General features: G+C 37.5%; 4 protein-coding genes across 6 annotated transcripts; 1 reads left to right on the top strand and 3 right to left on the bottom strand.

The window, feature by feature from the left end:
* Positions 1-452: 452 nt before the first annotated feature.
* Positions 453-1,015, bottom strand: LOC148584879 (uncharacterized). Its single transcript, XM_088517551.1, has 2 exons — positions 583-1,015; positions 453-541 (listed from the first exon to the last, which is right to left on the bottom strand). The coding sequence occupies exons 1-2, from the start codon at positions 1,013-1,015 to the stop codon at positions 453-455; spliced, it is 522 nt and encodes a 173-aa protein (XP_088373677.1).
* A 1,232-nt stretch (positions 1,016-2,247) lies between these two features.
* Positions 2,248-3,012, bottom strand: LOC148584878 (uncharacterized). The gene has a single exon (XM_088517550.1). The coding sequence runs from the start codon at positions 3,010-3,012 to the stop codon at positions 2,248-2,250; it is 765 nt and encodes a 254-aa protein (XP_088373676.1).
* Positions 3,013-9,625: 6,613 nt separating this feature from the next.
* LOC132187344 (RING-H2 finger protein ATL60) lies at positions 9,626-11,205 on the top strand. Its single transcript, XM_059601632.2, has one exon. The coding sequence runs from the start codon at positions 10,072-10,074 to the stop codon at positions 10,996-10,998; it is 927 nt and encodes a 308-aa protein (XP_059457615.1). The 5' UTR covers positions 9,626-10,071; the 3' UTR covers positions 10,999-11,205.
* Positions 11,206-11,603: 398 nt separating this feature from the next.
* LOC132188594 (uncharacterized) lies at positions 11,604-12,814 on the bottom strand. 3 transcript variants are annotated; one of them, XM_059603095.2, is made up of 3 exons: positions 12,780-12,814; positions 12,354-12,453; positions 11,604-12,253 (listed from the first exon to the last, which is right to left on the bottom strand). In XM_059603095.2, the coding sequence occupies exons 1-3, from the start codon at positions 12,794-12,796 to the stop codon at positions 11,849-11,851; spliced, it is 522 nt and encodes a 173-aa protein (XP_059459078.2). In that variant the 5' UTR covers positions 12,797-12,814; the 3' UTR covers positions 11,604-11,848. The 3 variants fall into 3 exon arrangements, with proteins under 3 accessions (XP_059459078.2, XP_059459079.2, XP_059459080.2); XM_059603096.2 differs by lacking the exon at positions 12,780-12,814 and adding an exon at positions 12,561-12,751; XM_059603097.2 differs by lacking the exon at positions 12,780-12,814 and adding an exon at positions 12,561-12,751 and having other exon boundaries at positions 12,354-12,447.
* Positions 12,815-13,843: the final 1,029 nt, after the last annotated feature.

The following is a 13,843-nucleotide window of genomic DNA, read 5'->3' as shown; positions in this document are numbered from 1 at the left end:
TATTAGAATGGCTAACTGGTAATGAAAGAATTAACTGCACTTCCTCTTCAGAAAATAAAATTTCCAGCAACTGGGTCTTCCACCAACGTGTGTCTGCGTCAATAATTTCACTGACCTTGGCATTTGGACGTAGCAAAAAAGGTGGAGAAAGAATCTTGAAAGTGGAAGGGTGAGGAACCCATCGATCTTTCCAGATGCGGACTGTCAACCCATTCCCTATCCGCCACATCAAATCCTCCTTTAATAAAGTCTGAGAGCTGTGAATGCTCCATCACACATAAGATGGGCGATGACCGAAGGAGGAGTCTAAAAAATTTTGCCCCCTGTAATATTTGGCTCCCATTATACGAGCTGTCAAACTAGTCGGCTGTTTCCAAAGACGCCATGCTTGCTTTGCCAACAAAGCTTTGTTAAAACTTCTTAGGTCTCGGTATCCCATTCCGTCATCGCTCTTAGACAAACCCAAACGGCTCCAGCTCATCCAATGTATCCTTGACTTGTCTTGATGCCCCCACCAAAATTGTTGCATTAAAGAATTTATCTATGAACACAACATTTTTGGTAAGAGAAATACATTCATACCATAGGTTGGTATAGCTTGAATGACAGCCTTGAGCAAAATTTTCTTTCCTGCTTGAGATAGAAATTTGATTTTCCAATCCTGGAGCCTCTTCCAAACCCTATCTTTTAGCTTCTTGAAAGCCGCCATTCGAGATTTTCTCACCAACGCCGGTAGACCCAAATAGGTGTTGTAACGTTGTGTGACTGGGATCCCTGCCGCCTCAACAATCTCCTCTTGGGTAACTAATGGGGTATTTTTGCTGAAAAATATAGCTGTTTTATTACAATTCAGCCGTTGTCCCGAGGCTTCTTCATACTTGTGTAATAGAGATGTCAAATTATTCCATTGTGTAAGAGAGCTCTTGCGGAAAAGTAAACTGTCATCCGCGAAGAAAAGATGACTAATTCGTGGCCCGAACTTCGACGTAGGAACCCTCATAAGAGCTCTCTCCATGTTTGCTTTATCCACCAAAACACTCAGGGCCTCTACACAAATAATAAATAGGTATGGTGAAATTGGATCCCCTTGTCACAAATCCCTCGATGGAGTAATATTCCCACACGGTTGCCCATTCACCAAAACAGAATATTTAACCGATGTCACACACATCATGATTAAATCAATCCACTGAGGAGCAAAACCTATCCGTCTCATCACACCCTCCAAAAACCGCCACTCTACCCGGTCATAAGCCTTACTCATATCCAATTTTACCGCCATGAATCCTTTTTTCCCCGACAACCTTGTGTGCATAGTATGCAAGGTTTCATAGGCGGCAATTATATTGTCAGTAATTAACCGCCCAGGAATGAAGGCACTCTGAGTGTGTGATATGATATCAAGCAATATCTTCTTCAATCTATTAGCTAGGACCTTTGAAATCAATTTATACAGAACGTTACACAAGCTAATAGGCCTGAATTCTATAACACATGATGGGTTTTTCACCTTAGGAATTAAAGCTATATTTGTCATGTTCAAACAAGATGGCATAACTCGGGAATTAAGGACATCAATAATAGCCCGACTAACCTCATCACCCATTACCTCCCAATGGTTTTGAAAAAATCCAGCAATTAGGCCATCGGGTCTCGGGGCCTTTAAAGGTGCCATTTGTTTGAGTGCCAAATCAACCTCCTCTTTTGTAAAAACTTTTAATAAATTTTCGTTCATCTCCTCGGCAACTCTTTGTTTTAGAGGCTGAATACACTCCCCTATATCTCCTACAGGTCCAGCAGAAAATAAATTAGTAAAATAATTCACAAATGCTACATGTATAGTCTCCGAAGAGTCCCACGTGGCACCCAACTCATCACTGATTTTGGAAATCATATTTGTTTTGCGTCATTGGTTTGCACATGCGTGATAGAATTTGGTGTTGCAATCTCCCTGCATTAGCCAATTCACCTTTGCCCGTTGTTTCCACATCATATCCTCTTGATCCAAGATGGATTCAAGGTATTGCTGAATTGTTTTAAGCTCTCTTTCAGCCCGTGGGAAAACACTGCCTTGTGCTGCATTTAATTTTTTTTTTTTTTCAGCCATTTTATGGCTGCTGGTACGAAGCAATGTGCTCTCCTTCTCCACCTGGAGACGCTGTCTTTGCAACTGGACAGCTTCTCCCCCAGCCGACGCCAAGTGTCACCCACTCCCGAGGATGTATTCCAAGCTGTTGAGAAAGCTTCTTAGTACCCCCTATCAGTAATCCAGCAGGCTTCAAACCGGAAATTCCTCCCCTTTGGTTGATTGTTGCGCTGCCCCAATAATTGTACCACCAAAACTGCATGATCGGAGCTAGTCATCACCTCGACTGCAACTTCAGCATCTGGGTAAATCTCTTTCCACCCCGAGTTAGCCAACCCTCTATCCAATCTCTCCTTAATAAACTCCTGACCTTCTCGACAATTGGTCCACGTATATTTGGGCCCTCTATACCCCAAATCAGTGAGTTCACAAAATTCCAAAGCGAATTGGAAACTACGTATTTGGGCATTTGACTTAACCCCTCCACCCCATTTTTCTGACATGGACACCACTTCGTTAAAATCCCCCACACATAGCCATGGTTCCGGAGATAGGCTAGCTAAATGGCGTAAAATATCACACCGTTTGTTGACATCCAGGTGACCATAAAAACCCGTAAACTGCCATTGTTTATTGGAGGTTGGGTCTTTCAATATACCATTGATATGCCGACGACTATAATTCTGTATGTCAACCATAATCTCCTCATTCCATAACAAAGCCAAGCCACCACTTTTTCCGAAACAATCTACGGCAAAGACATATTTGAAGCCCAATTTACTTCGAATAAACTCTATTTTTTCTTTCTGTGCTTTGGTTTCCATGAGGAAAACCATAAATGGACACTTCTCCTTTACCAAAAGGCATAGGTCTCGAACTATCCGAAGGTTCCCAAGCCCTCGGCAGTTCCAACTTAGGATTCTCATTGCGGTTGGCAGGGTTGTTCAACAGCCGCCGCCATCCCCAAACCATTTTTAGAAATTGCTAAACCTCCCTTGCAAACCATTGTATCGGACTCCACCAAATTGATATCTCCCTTTGAGGTACGTTTTTTCCTTTTCTCCTCTGTCTGTTCAGAATAGGTTTCTAACAGCTTATCAAAAACTCTACGGTCTCTCTTTTTCGTGTTTGACTTCTCCGGGCTGTCAACAGAATGAATCTGATTCTCCTTGATCGACCTTGCAACTTCAAAAATAAAGGGGCCCATATAACCGGTTGGGCTTCCTGAAAATATTTCCTGCTCTAGGACATATTCCTTCTGCCGTTCAGTAACATGATCTTCCTTGGCCTTTATTTCCCCATACAAAGTGGCATCATCATTAGCTTTTTTGTCACGCCGGCTTTCCTTGTGAGAATTCCGTGAAACCTCCTCCCAAAAAACTGATTTTCCATAAAATTCTCCCGTATCTATATTTGTAACAGTTGCTCCCATATCTTTTTTTGAAAAATTAGAATCTCCATTATTTCCTCCATGCTCCTCACCATCAATTCCGTAATTCTCTCCTTGATTTTCGCCAGAGTAACTGCTTTTTCCATAACGAGCTGGCCGTTTCCCAACTCCCGGAGATTCACCGGCAGCACCTCCCCTGCCGCCGTTTCGATAAGAACTTTTTGCCTCACTGGAAGTTTCCTCTGCTACCTTGTTATAGGTTGCACGGCCAGGTCCCTTCTTTACCGGAAAGCGGTTGTTGTGTCGCTCAGTTCTCCTGGTGGGTGAAGGGGCTCGCATCCATGGCCTATATTGATTTAGCTCTTGCTGCCATAAATTACTCCTTCGAGGACATCCCAACCGTCCATGACAAAAATTTTGGTAAACGCTCATACTGAAATTTAATCAGATGAATATTTCCTTCGATGTTAATCTTCCTACCACGTTAAAGAGGTTTTGCAAGATCCATGAGGATTTTGACTCGGAGGAATTCCCCCCACCCCATACCCCGTTCATCTGTATCCACCGCCTTATCCACCCCCATAGAGGCGCCAATCTTGCGGCCAATCTCCCTTCCCATGCAAGCTAGTGGTAGGTTGATCATTCACACCCAAAGGCTGCCTTATCGAAAGTGAATTGTGATGGTGATTTGGTGCCATCAAAATCCTCAAGAAGAAAAAGGTTTCCTTCGAAAACCCACAGCCTCCCCTCCATCACCCTTTCTTTATCCTTGGGATCACCAAATTCAATCAGGAACAAGTTCTCCCCAAGGACTTTGAAGGTGAATCTGTCTGACAATTTCCACCATTGCATGAGAGATGTTCGAATCGTCTCTCTACTAATCAAACGGTCCGCCACTAACTTAGCCAAAACACAGGATTTACCCAACGTTTCTCGTTCTATCAACTCCTCCCTCTGAAAAGAAATCTCCACGTCCTCATCCTCCGTCAATGATAGATTCTCCCACAGCATGGCTAGATCGTCCGCCATTTAGAATCAATGAAATCAACAATACCATATTCTTTCACAGGCGTAACCTGGAAAATCAATACCTTCTCATCTAGAGTTGTCTAGAGAGAAAAATACAAGGCCTTACCTATTAAAAGGGCTCATTGCAATTATATGGTGCTCATTTCAATTATCTTTCTTTCACTTGATTGAAATTGTACAATAAAATGGCTTATTTATAGTTGAATAAGGCCAAGAATACAATAAATACATAATCAATATGTAACCTATGAGAATTAGAAGAGTTACATAACCAATATGTAACCTATGAGACTCATGAAAGTTACATAATAAATATGTAATATATGAGAATTAGGAGAGTAAATAATACATTAATTTAATTCAAAACAACTATTTTACCTTCAAATGTCTCAATAGGGGGCCAGCCAATTTTTTTTTTTTTTTCTTTAGAATTTCTTTATTAAAAAAATTTATTTTGGATTTATTTATTTATTTTATATGAACTAAAGACTACCATAAGGACCAAAAAAAGTGAGCATTTGAAAGTAAGGGCCAAAAAATGGACATTTGAAAGTAAGGACCAAAAATAAAAAAACTTAATGGGTATGACCCAAAAAAATTAAGAATAGGGCCAAAAGTTTTTATTGGATATGGCCAAAAAATCTAAAAATAGGGCCAAATTTTTTTTTTTGGAAGAAGGGCCAAATGACTAAACTTAAAACAGTACTTTAACTTTTTTTTTTTTTTTTTCCACTTATATATATATATATATATATATATATATATATATATATATATATATATATTTTTCCTTATTTGGGGGACCATGGCCTACCCCGGTCCCCCCTCCCTCCGTCTCTGCTTGCGGCTTAAAAATACGAAATCGGAAAACCAAATACGCTCTAAGATCTGGTTTGATTTGCGATTGGAAAACATATGATTACCTCATTGTTTACAATCGGTGAACGCATATTTTTTACATTTTCAAATCGTAATTTTTTAAAATTATAAATTATACAATTTCTATGATTTGATTTAAAATCACAACGCTAAACATAATGCAATGAGACCAAACTTGGGTAAGGAGAGGGATTTAGTTGTTGGGCCTGGATCCATTAAGCACGAAAGCCTTGCGGCGCGCAGTTGGCATTATAACACTTTGCGACCACAAGAGAGAGAGAAAGAGAAAGAGAGAAAAACACAGTGCGGCAGTTGGTAAAGGTTACTCTCTCTATCCTCTTTGTTTTTGCTTACTTTCTCAAAAGCCAGAAAAGGTAATCGTTGAGCCACCCGTACACGTTTGTGTTTGTGCTTTTACCACTAAATGACATCAATGCCCATAATTACTTCAAATTAAATCATTCCCATTTCATCATTTTGTCGCTGTCTATATTTTTGACCCTTCCTACCTTTTCTATATTCCATTTTTATAAAAAAGCCCAAAATTTTGGGAAGCCACATGAACGCATTGAACTTGTATTTTATCCTTTTCCATTATGTTCATTGCCTAAACAAAGCACCTAAATCCCAAAATATCCGTCAAGCTTTATCTAGGTTCTATGTATTTTAAATTACCAAAATTGATAGCAATAATTAGGGTTGATAATTTTTTGGGTTAAGTCCACTTAACCTCTCAAACTATCACCGCAATAATAATCTACGCTTCAAACTATTTATTACGACAATTTACTTCCTAAATTATCAAAACAATAACAATGTACCCCCCAACGCTAACAAAATAACGAAATTATCCCTATAGAATTTTTAATAAGACAAAAATACCCTAAAAATTTTGAAAAAAAAATATATATATTTTAGTATTTTGTTTTTATTTTAGTAAGGGTAATTTCGTCATTTTGTTAAAATTTGGGGTGCATTGTCATTGTTTAAGTAGTTTGGGAGGTAAATTGTCGCAATTGATAGTTTGGGTAGTAGATTGTCATTGATGTGGTAATTTGAGGGGGTTAAGTAGGCTTTACCCTAATTTTTTTGATAAACGAGTTCAGATTATAAACAGAATGACCCATTTGAACAGTTTATTAAACGGGTCATAAAAGTGTTGACGGGGCTCGACTCTCAGGTTGACCCATTTATAAAATTATATATATATATATATATATATATATATATATATATATATATATATATATATATATTTTATATTATAAATATATGTTGAAACAAGTCAAATGGGTTGCCTTCGAGTCGAAATGAGTCAAACAGGTCGTGTTGGAATATCTCAAACGAGTTAAACAAGTAGTATTTAGGTATAAATGGATCAAACAGGTCTACCCATTTGTGAATAGTTTAATAAACGGGTCAACCAGATTGTGTCGAGTCACTCGCGGGTCGTGTTTAAATTTAAATGTCTGATTCGTTTAGCTAAACGATTCGATTTCAAGTTTACCCTTATCGAGTTGACGGGTCAAGTGTGTTAACTCCAAACCTAACCTGCCAACACGTTTTGCCTGCTTTATTTGTCATATTGATGAAACCACTAATAGCTTGTTTGGAATTGCGTTTAAAATGTCTAAAAGTGTTTCTAAAACTTAAAAAAGTTTTTTTTTTTTTTTAAATATTTGTTTGGTAAAAAAAATTAAAAGCGCTTTTAAGTGTTTAAAAAGCCTAAAATAGCAAAAAAAAAAAAAAAAAAACTTTTGGCAAAAGCTTAAAAATAAAACTTTTGTCCAAAAACTCTTTATGACTTAAAAGCTCAATTTCTTAAACATAATCTTAAACATGCTCTGAACCTATTTGAGATTGCGTTTGAAGGGTTTAAAAGTACTTTTAACACTCAAAAAGTCTGTTTGAAGAAAAAAATACTCATTTGGTAAAAAAATTAAAAGTGCTTTTAAGGATTCAAAAAGCGTAAAAATGGTCAAAACGTACTTTTGACAAAAACTTAAAAATGAAGCTTTTGCCCAAAAACTATTTTTAACTTAAAAGCTCTATTTTTCAAACGCAATCATAAAGATGCCCTCTAAGTAACACATAATCTCTTCTCTCAAATTACAAATCTCCTCCTGATTCTCGCAATTTGTTCAAATTTGTTCTACGCCATCTATTTTCGAATATGACCGCTTCTTTCGAAAAGGTAGGTACGCTTTCTTGTCTCTTACTCCTGTTTTCAACAATTAAAGAAACGATGAAGGGGACAGCAAAGAAAATTTTTTCTTTTTCTTTTTTAAAAAAACAACTACTATTTTTTTTTTGTTTTTTAATGATTAAAACAATTCTTACTACATAGGATGAAATCAATTTTTTTTTTTTTTCCTTTTTTTCCCATAAAGTATCTTTTTAATAACATAAACGCCGGAAGCGGGTGGTAATTAGCGAGTTGTGCGGATGATTAAAGAGTATTTTAATGTGCAAGTTATGTGGATATTTGTGCTTAAACATAAGCATGTGACAATGCTGAGGCCGGCCCCACTCTATTCTTACCTTTTTCAAAAAAAAAATTAATTAGGGTAAAATTATTAATTAACCCATCCTTGATCCTTCAATCTTGCATAAAAGCTTTCCCAAATTCCTTGCCTCAAAGCGGAAGAATATACTCCTCCGTTTCCACAACTTCTTCATTGCGAATCTGATTTTTTCTTTTACAAAATCAAATAGAATAATGCTAAGAATCATCTTTTTATTCTTCTAAAGTTGATATGACTTTTAAATTCTGGATCAAAATGAATTACTCAATCAGATATTGTTGGATTTGAACAAACTTTTGTTTGTTGTTCTAATTAATTAATTAATTAACAGTATGTTTGACTTGGATTTGTGACTGAAAATATGTTGTTGAAAAGGTCAATGAAATTTTGAATTTACATTGACATTAAATCTGGCCATTGCCACCGTATTGACCACTGTCAATGCTCTCTGCTCAAAGTGCATTGGTCAAGATTTAAGAATTAGGGTTTTGTTCACAAGAGAGCTAGATTGGAAGAAGTCAATCATGATTCACGAACAGTGAGATTTCCTTCATTTCTCTCACAATTTTGTTTTAAGTCAAATGTTGTTTGTTCCATGCTTGTTACAATGAGACCACTTATGGAATTAACAAACTCTCACTAGTTGCTTCTATAATTAAGGTTGTTAAGCTATTAATTAAAAGTTGGTGGGTTGAAAAATTAACAAAGGAATGGAATTTTGGTGGGATAATTCGAGAAATTCTAATTCTAATTAAAATAAAAGATTAATTAAAATAAACTACTTTTAATGTGTGATAACATATTATCTCTTAGTTATTCTATTCTAATCCTAACATCCTTCCCGCTAGACCTAAAGTTTTCATAACCTTATTTCTAAACTTAATTTTTAGAAGAGAAATACAAGACTCCCTGACATGGCAGTGAAAACCTTATACAAATTTTGAGTAGAACTCATAATTAAAAATTGCATTGCAAGTAAAGAGTGTCCAAGAGCTTAATTATATACACATGGTTAAGATTATACTTAAGATACTCAAGGCCTGTTTGGATGTGTGTTTGAGGAGATTAAAGGTATGTTTAACACTTAAAAAGTCCATTTAAATAAATTAAAAAAAAAACACGTTTGATAAAAAAAATTGAAAGCGTTTTTATGGGTCCAAAAATGACCAAAACGCATTTTGGCAAAAACTTAAAAATGAAACTTTTACTAAAAATAAAATGTTTTTATTTTATTTAAAATATATATTTCTTAAACGCAATCACAAACATACTTTTAAGATGGTAATAAAATCATCGTTAAATTTTGAATCCAATAGTAATTTTCGGTGACACATCAGAAAGTGCATATACAGTGTGAACGTGAAAGTTCATGTGGCATTTTTCTTTTCAGAAAGTGATGTGTCTCTAGAATATTGACTTAGAATATTGAAATTCCAATCCTCATTAAAAATGGAATTTTATTTTGAAAAGTTGTGATAGGCTAATGTTGACTTAGATTTTAAAAGATTTCAAAATTTTTACACAAATTAGAAAAATCTAAATTAAGCATAAGATCAAGATAATCGATAAAATTGTAATTATTTTGGTGAGTCCATAAAAATGTTTAAGGAGTAATGATAATACCATATTAAATTATTAATATAGAATAGGGGTTGGGTAGTAGAATAAGAATAGAGATGAATGAGGCGATGACAAATACAGAATAAAAATGGGGTGAGTTTAAGAGTCGTAGGAATAGAGAGCCAAAAGGGAAAGCGCCGAGAAGCCACGCAACGGAGTCGAGAAATTCTCACCTTTGGACCCGAACATCGTCGTCTTCCTCTCCTCCTCCGAAAAGTCCAAGTCTTTGCGTCCAATCTGGATGCTTTTTACATTTTGCTTCTTTCTTCGGAAACTCGCACGTCTTTGCCCACCTTATTCTTCAAAACGAAGAACAAGTCTAATTTCCTCTTCTCTTTCAAACTACCTATTTAATGCTCCTTCATTCATCACTTCTTTCTGGCGCGGGGTTTTGACAATTCTAAGAGAAACCCCATTTGGGTTTTGGGCTTCTTTTTTTTTTTTGTTGTTGTGAGTTTTTGGAATCTGAATCTTTCTGGGATTTCAACTGAATCCTTAGCTGATTACATTAATTGGGTGTCAGAGAAGTTTGATTAACAAGCATGGATGGGTCGTCGAGTGATTCGAAATTGGACAACTCAGGAGTCGTGGAGCTGACCGGGAAGATAATGGTGGTAGCCATAATAGTGCTCTTCATGGTGGTGGTGTTCGTCCTGTTTCTCCATCTCTACGCCAAGTGGTTCTGGTGGAGCATTGACGAAGCCACCACTAATAATACTCCTCGCCGCCGCCGCCGCCGCCGCTTCGTATTCGCCCCCGGACAAGACCCGGCAGTAGCTGCCACCATGCGAAGAGGGCTCGAGCCCTCGGTCCTCCGCTCGCTTCCCGTATTGATATTCGACCCACAAGCCTTCAAAGATGGGTTGGAATGCGCGGTTTGCCTCTCTGAGCTTGTGCAGGGAGAGAAAGCTCGGCTGCTCCCCAAATGCAATCATGGGTTCCATGTCGATTGCATTGACATGTGGTTCCAGTCCCACTCCACCTGCCCGCTTTGCCGGAACCCAGTTGCTCCTGAAATCTCCATCTCCAACACTAGTACTGGTGAGGTAGCAGCAGAGGATGTTGAGGCATCAGGAGAGAATTTGGCTTCTGGATTTTCCACAGAATCTCCGAATTTCCCCACAAACGTCTTGTTTTGGGGTAACCAGACTCAGGTAAGTTCTTTGGGTGCTTGTTTGGAAGAAGGCCCTTCTTCTCAATGCCCTTCTTGCCCGTCGTCTTCTTCTTCATCATCGGCTAGTAGTCGGCCGGCGGATGGAATGTTGGTGATTGATATACCAAGGCAAGTGACTGAGAACTTGCCATCATTATCCCCTTCGGCTAGCAGGTTTTCCGAGGAGGAATCAAAGTCGCCGGTGACGACAAGACTCAGGTCATTGAAGAGGCTTTTGAGCAGGGATAATAGAAGAGCAAGTCCTTGTAGTCCCGGTTCTGTTGATGTTGAACAAGCAGGGAGAGCACAGAGTTAGAAATTAAGTTCCTAATTAGATTGAACATATTGGGTAGTGTAGAATATAGATGAGAACTCAGTGCAAGATTATCGGAATAATTGATTCCGGTAATGAGAATTGTTATTTGGAAGTTCTTGATGTTCATGTCCGGTTCTACCATCCCTGAGAATTGCTATTTCTTTTGGGCTAGAATTAAAAACTCCCCATGTTATTTTTCTCAACGTTTCTTTTATTCTTGATCTTGACATATCACATAGGTTGAAATCTCCACAATCCGACTCTCTGGGTGTAACTCTGTTTTTGGGACAGAATTGAACAGTTACTTGAAATGTCAAATATTGTATGAAATTAAGTAAAATAGGCTTCGCTGTGTTGAAGAGGGTGGTGAAAATCCATCTTCTAAACAAGTTGTTGTATTATGTTGCCCCAATTCTTTGCTCATGGGAAGAGCAGAAAAAAAAGTAGCCATTGTTGCCACTTGCCAACAGACAACGGCTTTATTGAATTAGGCTGTATTTTTGCATTACATTGAAGGATTTTTCGTGCACTCTTTTTCTTTTTCTCTTTCTCAGCAGTTGGTAGGAAAAACTTGGTGAGGATGAAATTTTGGAGACTCCCATTAGGATAAGAACAATGAGAAACATTGTTCTCTAGTAACGTATTAGCAGCAAAAGCAATATTACATAAAATTCATACACCAAGGAAACATGATACATGGTAAAATGAAGTTGTCATTGCTTGGATTGCTGCAAAAGCCTTGCATTTTTCTACAAAATGATCCGATTGCTGCATGCTATCAATTTAGAAATCAATTGTTTCACCTAAACAGAAGTCAAAATTCCCCAATGAACTTGTTGATGTCCATATACTACGTTACAAGGTAAAGAGGCCCGTAGGTGTGAACAGAACGAGGACTTTCAAGCTGGTGAAGACAACTGTAAGGTATTTCATTCTCCGACGTCATTGTGGGGTTGAAAAGACCGGTGAGAGGCCCGGAAGTGGGACGCCGGTGCCTGCCATCATTGGTCTTACCACTGCCATAGACTGGACCGGACAATATCCGCCGTCTTTTTGGAATATGATTGTAACAATTACTTGCCTGAGGCGACTTGTTCTTTCTGTTTGTTTTCCACCATGAAAAGAGATTGTTTTTCCATGATTTCTTTCCCTTTTTCTCTTCCTCCTCCGATCTTCCCTGTCCATTTTCTTCTGGACGCAGTGATGAGCTCTGCAAATCTACTCCTCTTGCATGGTGTCTTGCTTCTGCCAAGAACTGATTAAAAAGCCAAAACCAGATAATGTCAATTAACAAACTGAATTTGCAAACAACCCTTTGAGGCTTTGACCAAGATTCAAAATGTTAAATTAATCACCTGGGAAAAGTCCACATGAGGATCAAATCTGTCGCTCCCATAAGCACTCATTTCAAATCTGGGGTATATTGAAGATTTCTTCATTGCTGCATGCCTGGAACTGGAAGTAGCATATCAATATATATATATATATATATATATATATATATATATATATATATCAGAAACTGAAAAACAAGCATGAAACAAAGGCAAAAAGCCAACTACCCTATTGATATCGATCCTATCAATATGATGATCAGAGTTTTGAGTTAAAAAGGATTATAGCAACTGTTTTGGCAGCGCAATCTTTTACTCATATATCTGCTAGCTTTAGAAAGAAATGACAGCGGTTGTTAGAAATTTCACATTGAAGCATCGTCCGACCGATAGTACAATATCAAAAGCAAAAAAGAAGAGAAATTTGGACAAGAAGAAAGATATAACCTTTGGTTGCGTAGCATTTTTATCCAGCAATTACGGCAAAAGGTGTGGTGTATTAATGAGTACAAAGAATGGGGAGGGTCGACTAAAAGTCTAAAACCAACTTTTAATTCGCATTCATTCTTTGGCCTCTCCTGGGACCAAATTATCAATCACGCCAACCCAGCAAACACCCTCCCCCCCCCCCCCCTGTTTGGGCTAACTTTGCATTTCTAGTAATTAACAAACATAGTCTGTGTGGACATGGAGACCATGTTTTATGAAGCGAAAGTTACTAGTTTGAATCCTCTCTCTCCCTCTTGTACGGAACATGTCATTAAAAAAAAAAAAACACAAACACAAACATAGCCGGTGTGTTATTCTATGGAATTGATGGTTTGTGTTTAAAAATTGTAACTTAATACAAATAATGACAAAAGCTTATACTTAAAGCAGCAGGAGGGATACTTTTTTGTCTTCTGCCATGGGATCGGGGGCTGATTAGGTGCGAGAAATAAGGCGCATGTTTCGGGGCTCCCAAGCTTTTATTTTATTTAAAAAAAAAAAAAAAAAAGTTTGGGAGTCAAATACGCAAACCCAACTGGGTTTTGAATTTTGATCATAATTCTCTAGAATTTTTAGATTTTTAAATCTCAAACATCTTTTTCAAAATTAAATTTTGAAAGCCACTCCATTAAACTTCATAACATTAATGAGAACAAATTCGACCCCACCATGTGCAAATCTATAAATGACTACTAACAAAATAAATAAATAAATAAAGGGTGATATCATTCATACAACAAAAGGTCAGGTCATGATTTCCTTTGAAGAGACAGAACAGCATGGTATGCTAATAATGATGTTTTGCAGACAATGGTAGAATTAACATAATCATAAACCTTTCAAGAATAAATTAACCTGTTGCTCCCGTTGCTAATGCCACAAAATATCCATGGAAACAATTATAACAACGGAAATAGCAGAAAATATTGCTCCTGAACTTTAAAAACGCATTACAAGTGCCTGCCTGCAAATGGTTCCCGATCTTGAGCTAATCGAAGCTCTCTCCATTAGAAGCCATGGAA

The sequence above is a fragment of the Corylus avellana genome, chromosome 6 (assembly GCF_965113065.1).
Source record: "Corylus avellana chromosome 6, dhCorAvel1.hap1.2, whole genome shotgun sequence".
NCBI classification, from domain to species: domain Eukaryota; kingdom Viridiplantae; phylum Streptophyta; class Magnoliopsida; order Fagales; family Betulaceae; genus Corylus; species Corylus avellana.
The sequence above is the reverse complement of the archived record's forward strand: the minus strand, read 5'-3'. Positions and strand labels throughout refer to the sequence as shown.

What these genes read in the sequence shown, in the direction of transcription:
- LOC148584879 (XM_088517551.1), bottom strand. Translation starts at nt 1,015, where the DNA reads ATGGAGAGAGCTCTTATGAGGGTTCCTACGTCGAAGTTCGGGCCACGA. An exon ending in TCAAGCTATACCAACCTATG is followed by an intron (nt 542 to 582) that starts GTATGAATGTAT and finishes TTGTGTTCATAG; the next exon opens with ATAAATTCTTTAATGCAACA.
- LOC148584878 (XM_088517550.1), bottom strand. Translation starts at nt 3,012, where the DNA reads ATGAGAATCCTAAGTTGGAACTGCCGAGGGCTTGGGAACCTTCGGATA.
- LOC132187344 (XM_059601632.2), top strand. Translation starts at nt 10,072, where the DNA reads ATGGATGGGTCGTCGAGTGATTCGAAATTGGACAACTCAGGAGTCGTG.
- LOC132188594 (XM_059603095.2), bottom strand. An exon ending in CTCATGTGGACTTTTCCCAG is followed by an intron (nt 12,254 to 12,353) that starts GTGATTAATTTA and finishes CTTTTTAATCAG; the next exon opens with TTCTTGGCAGAAGCAAGACA.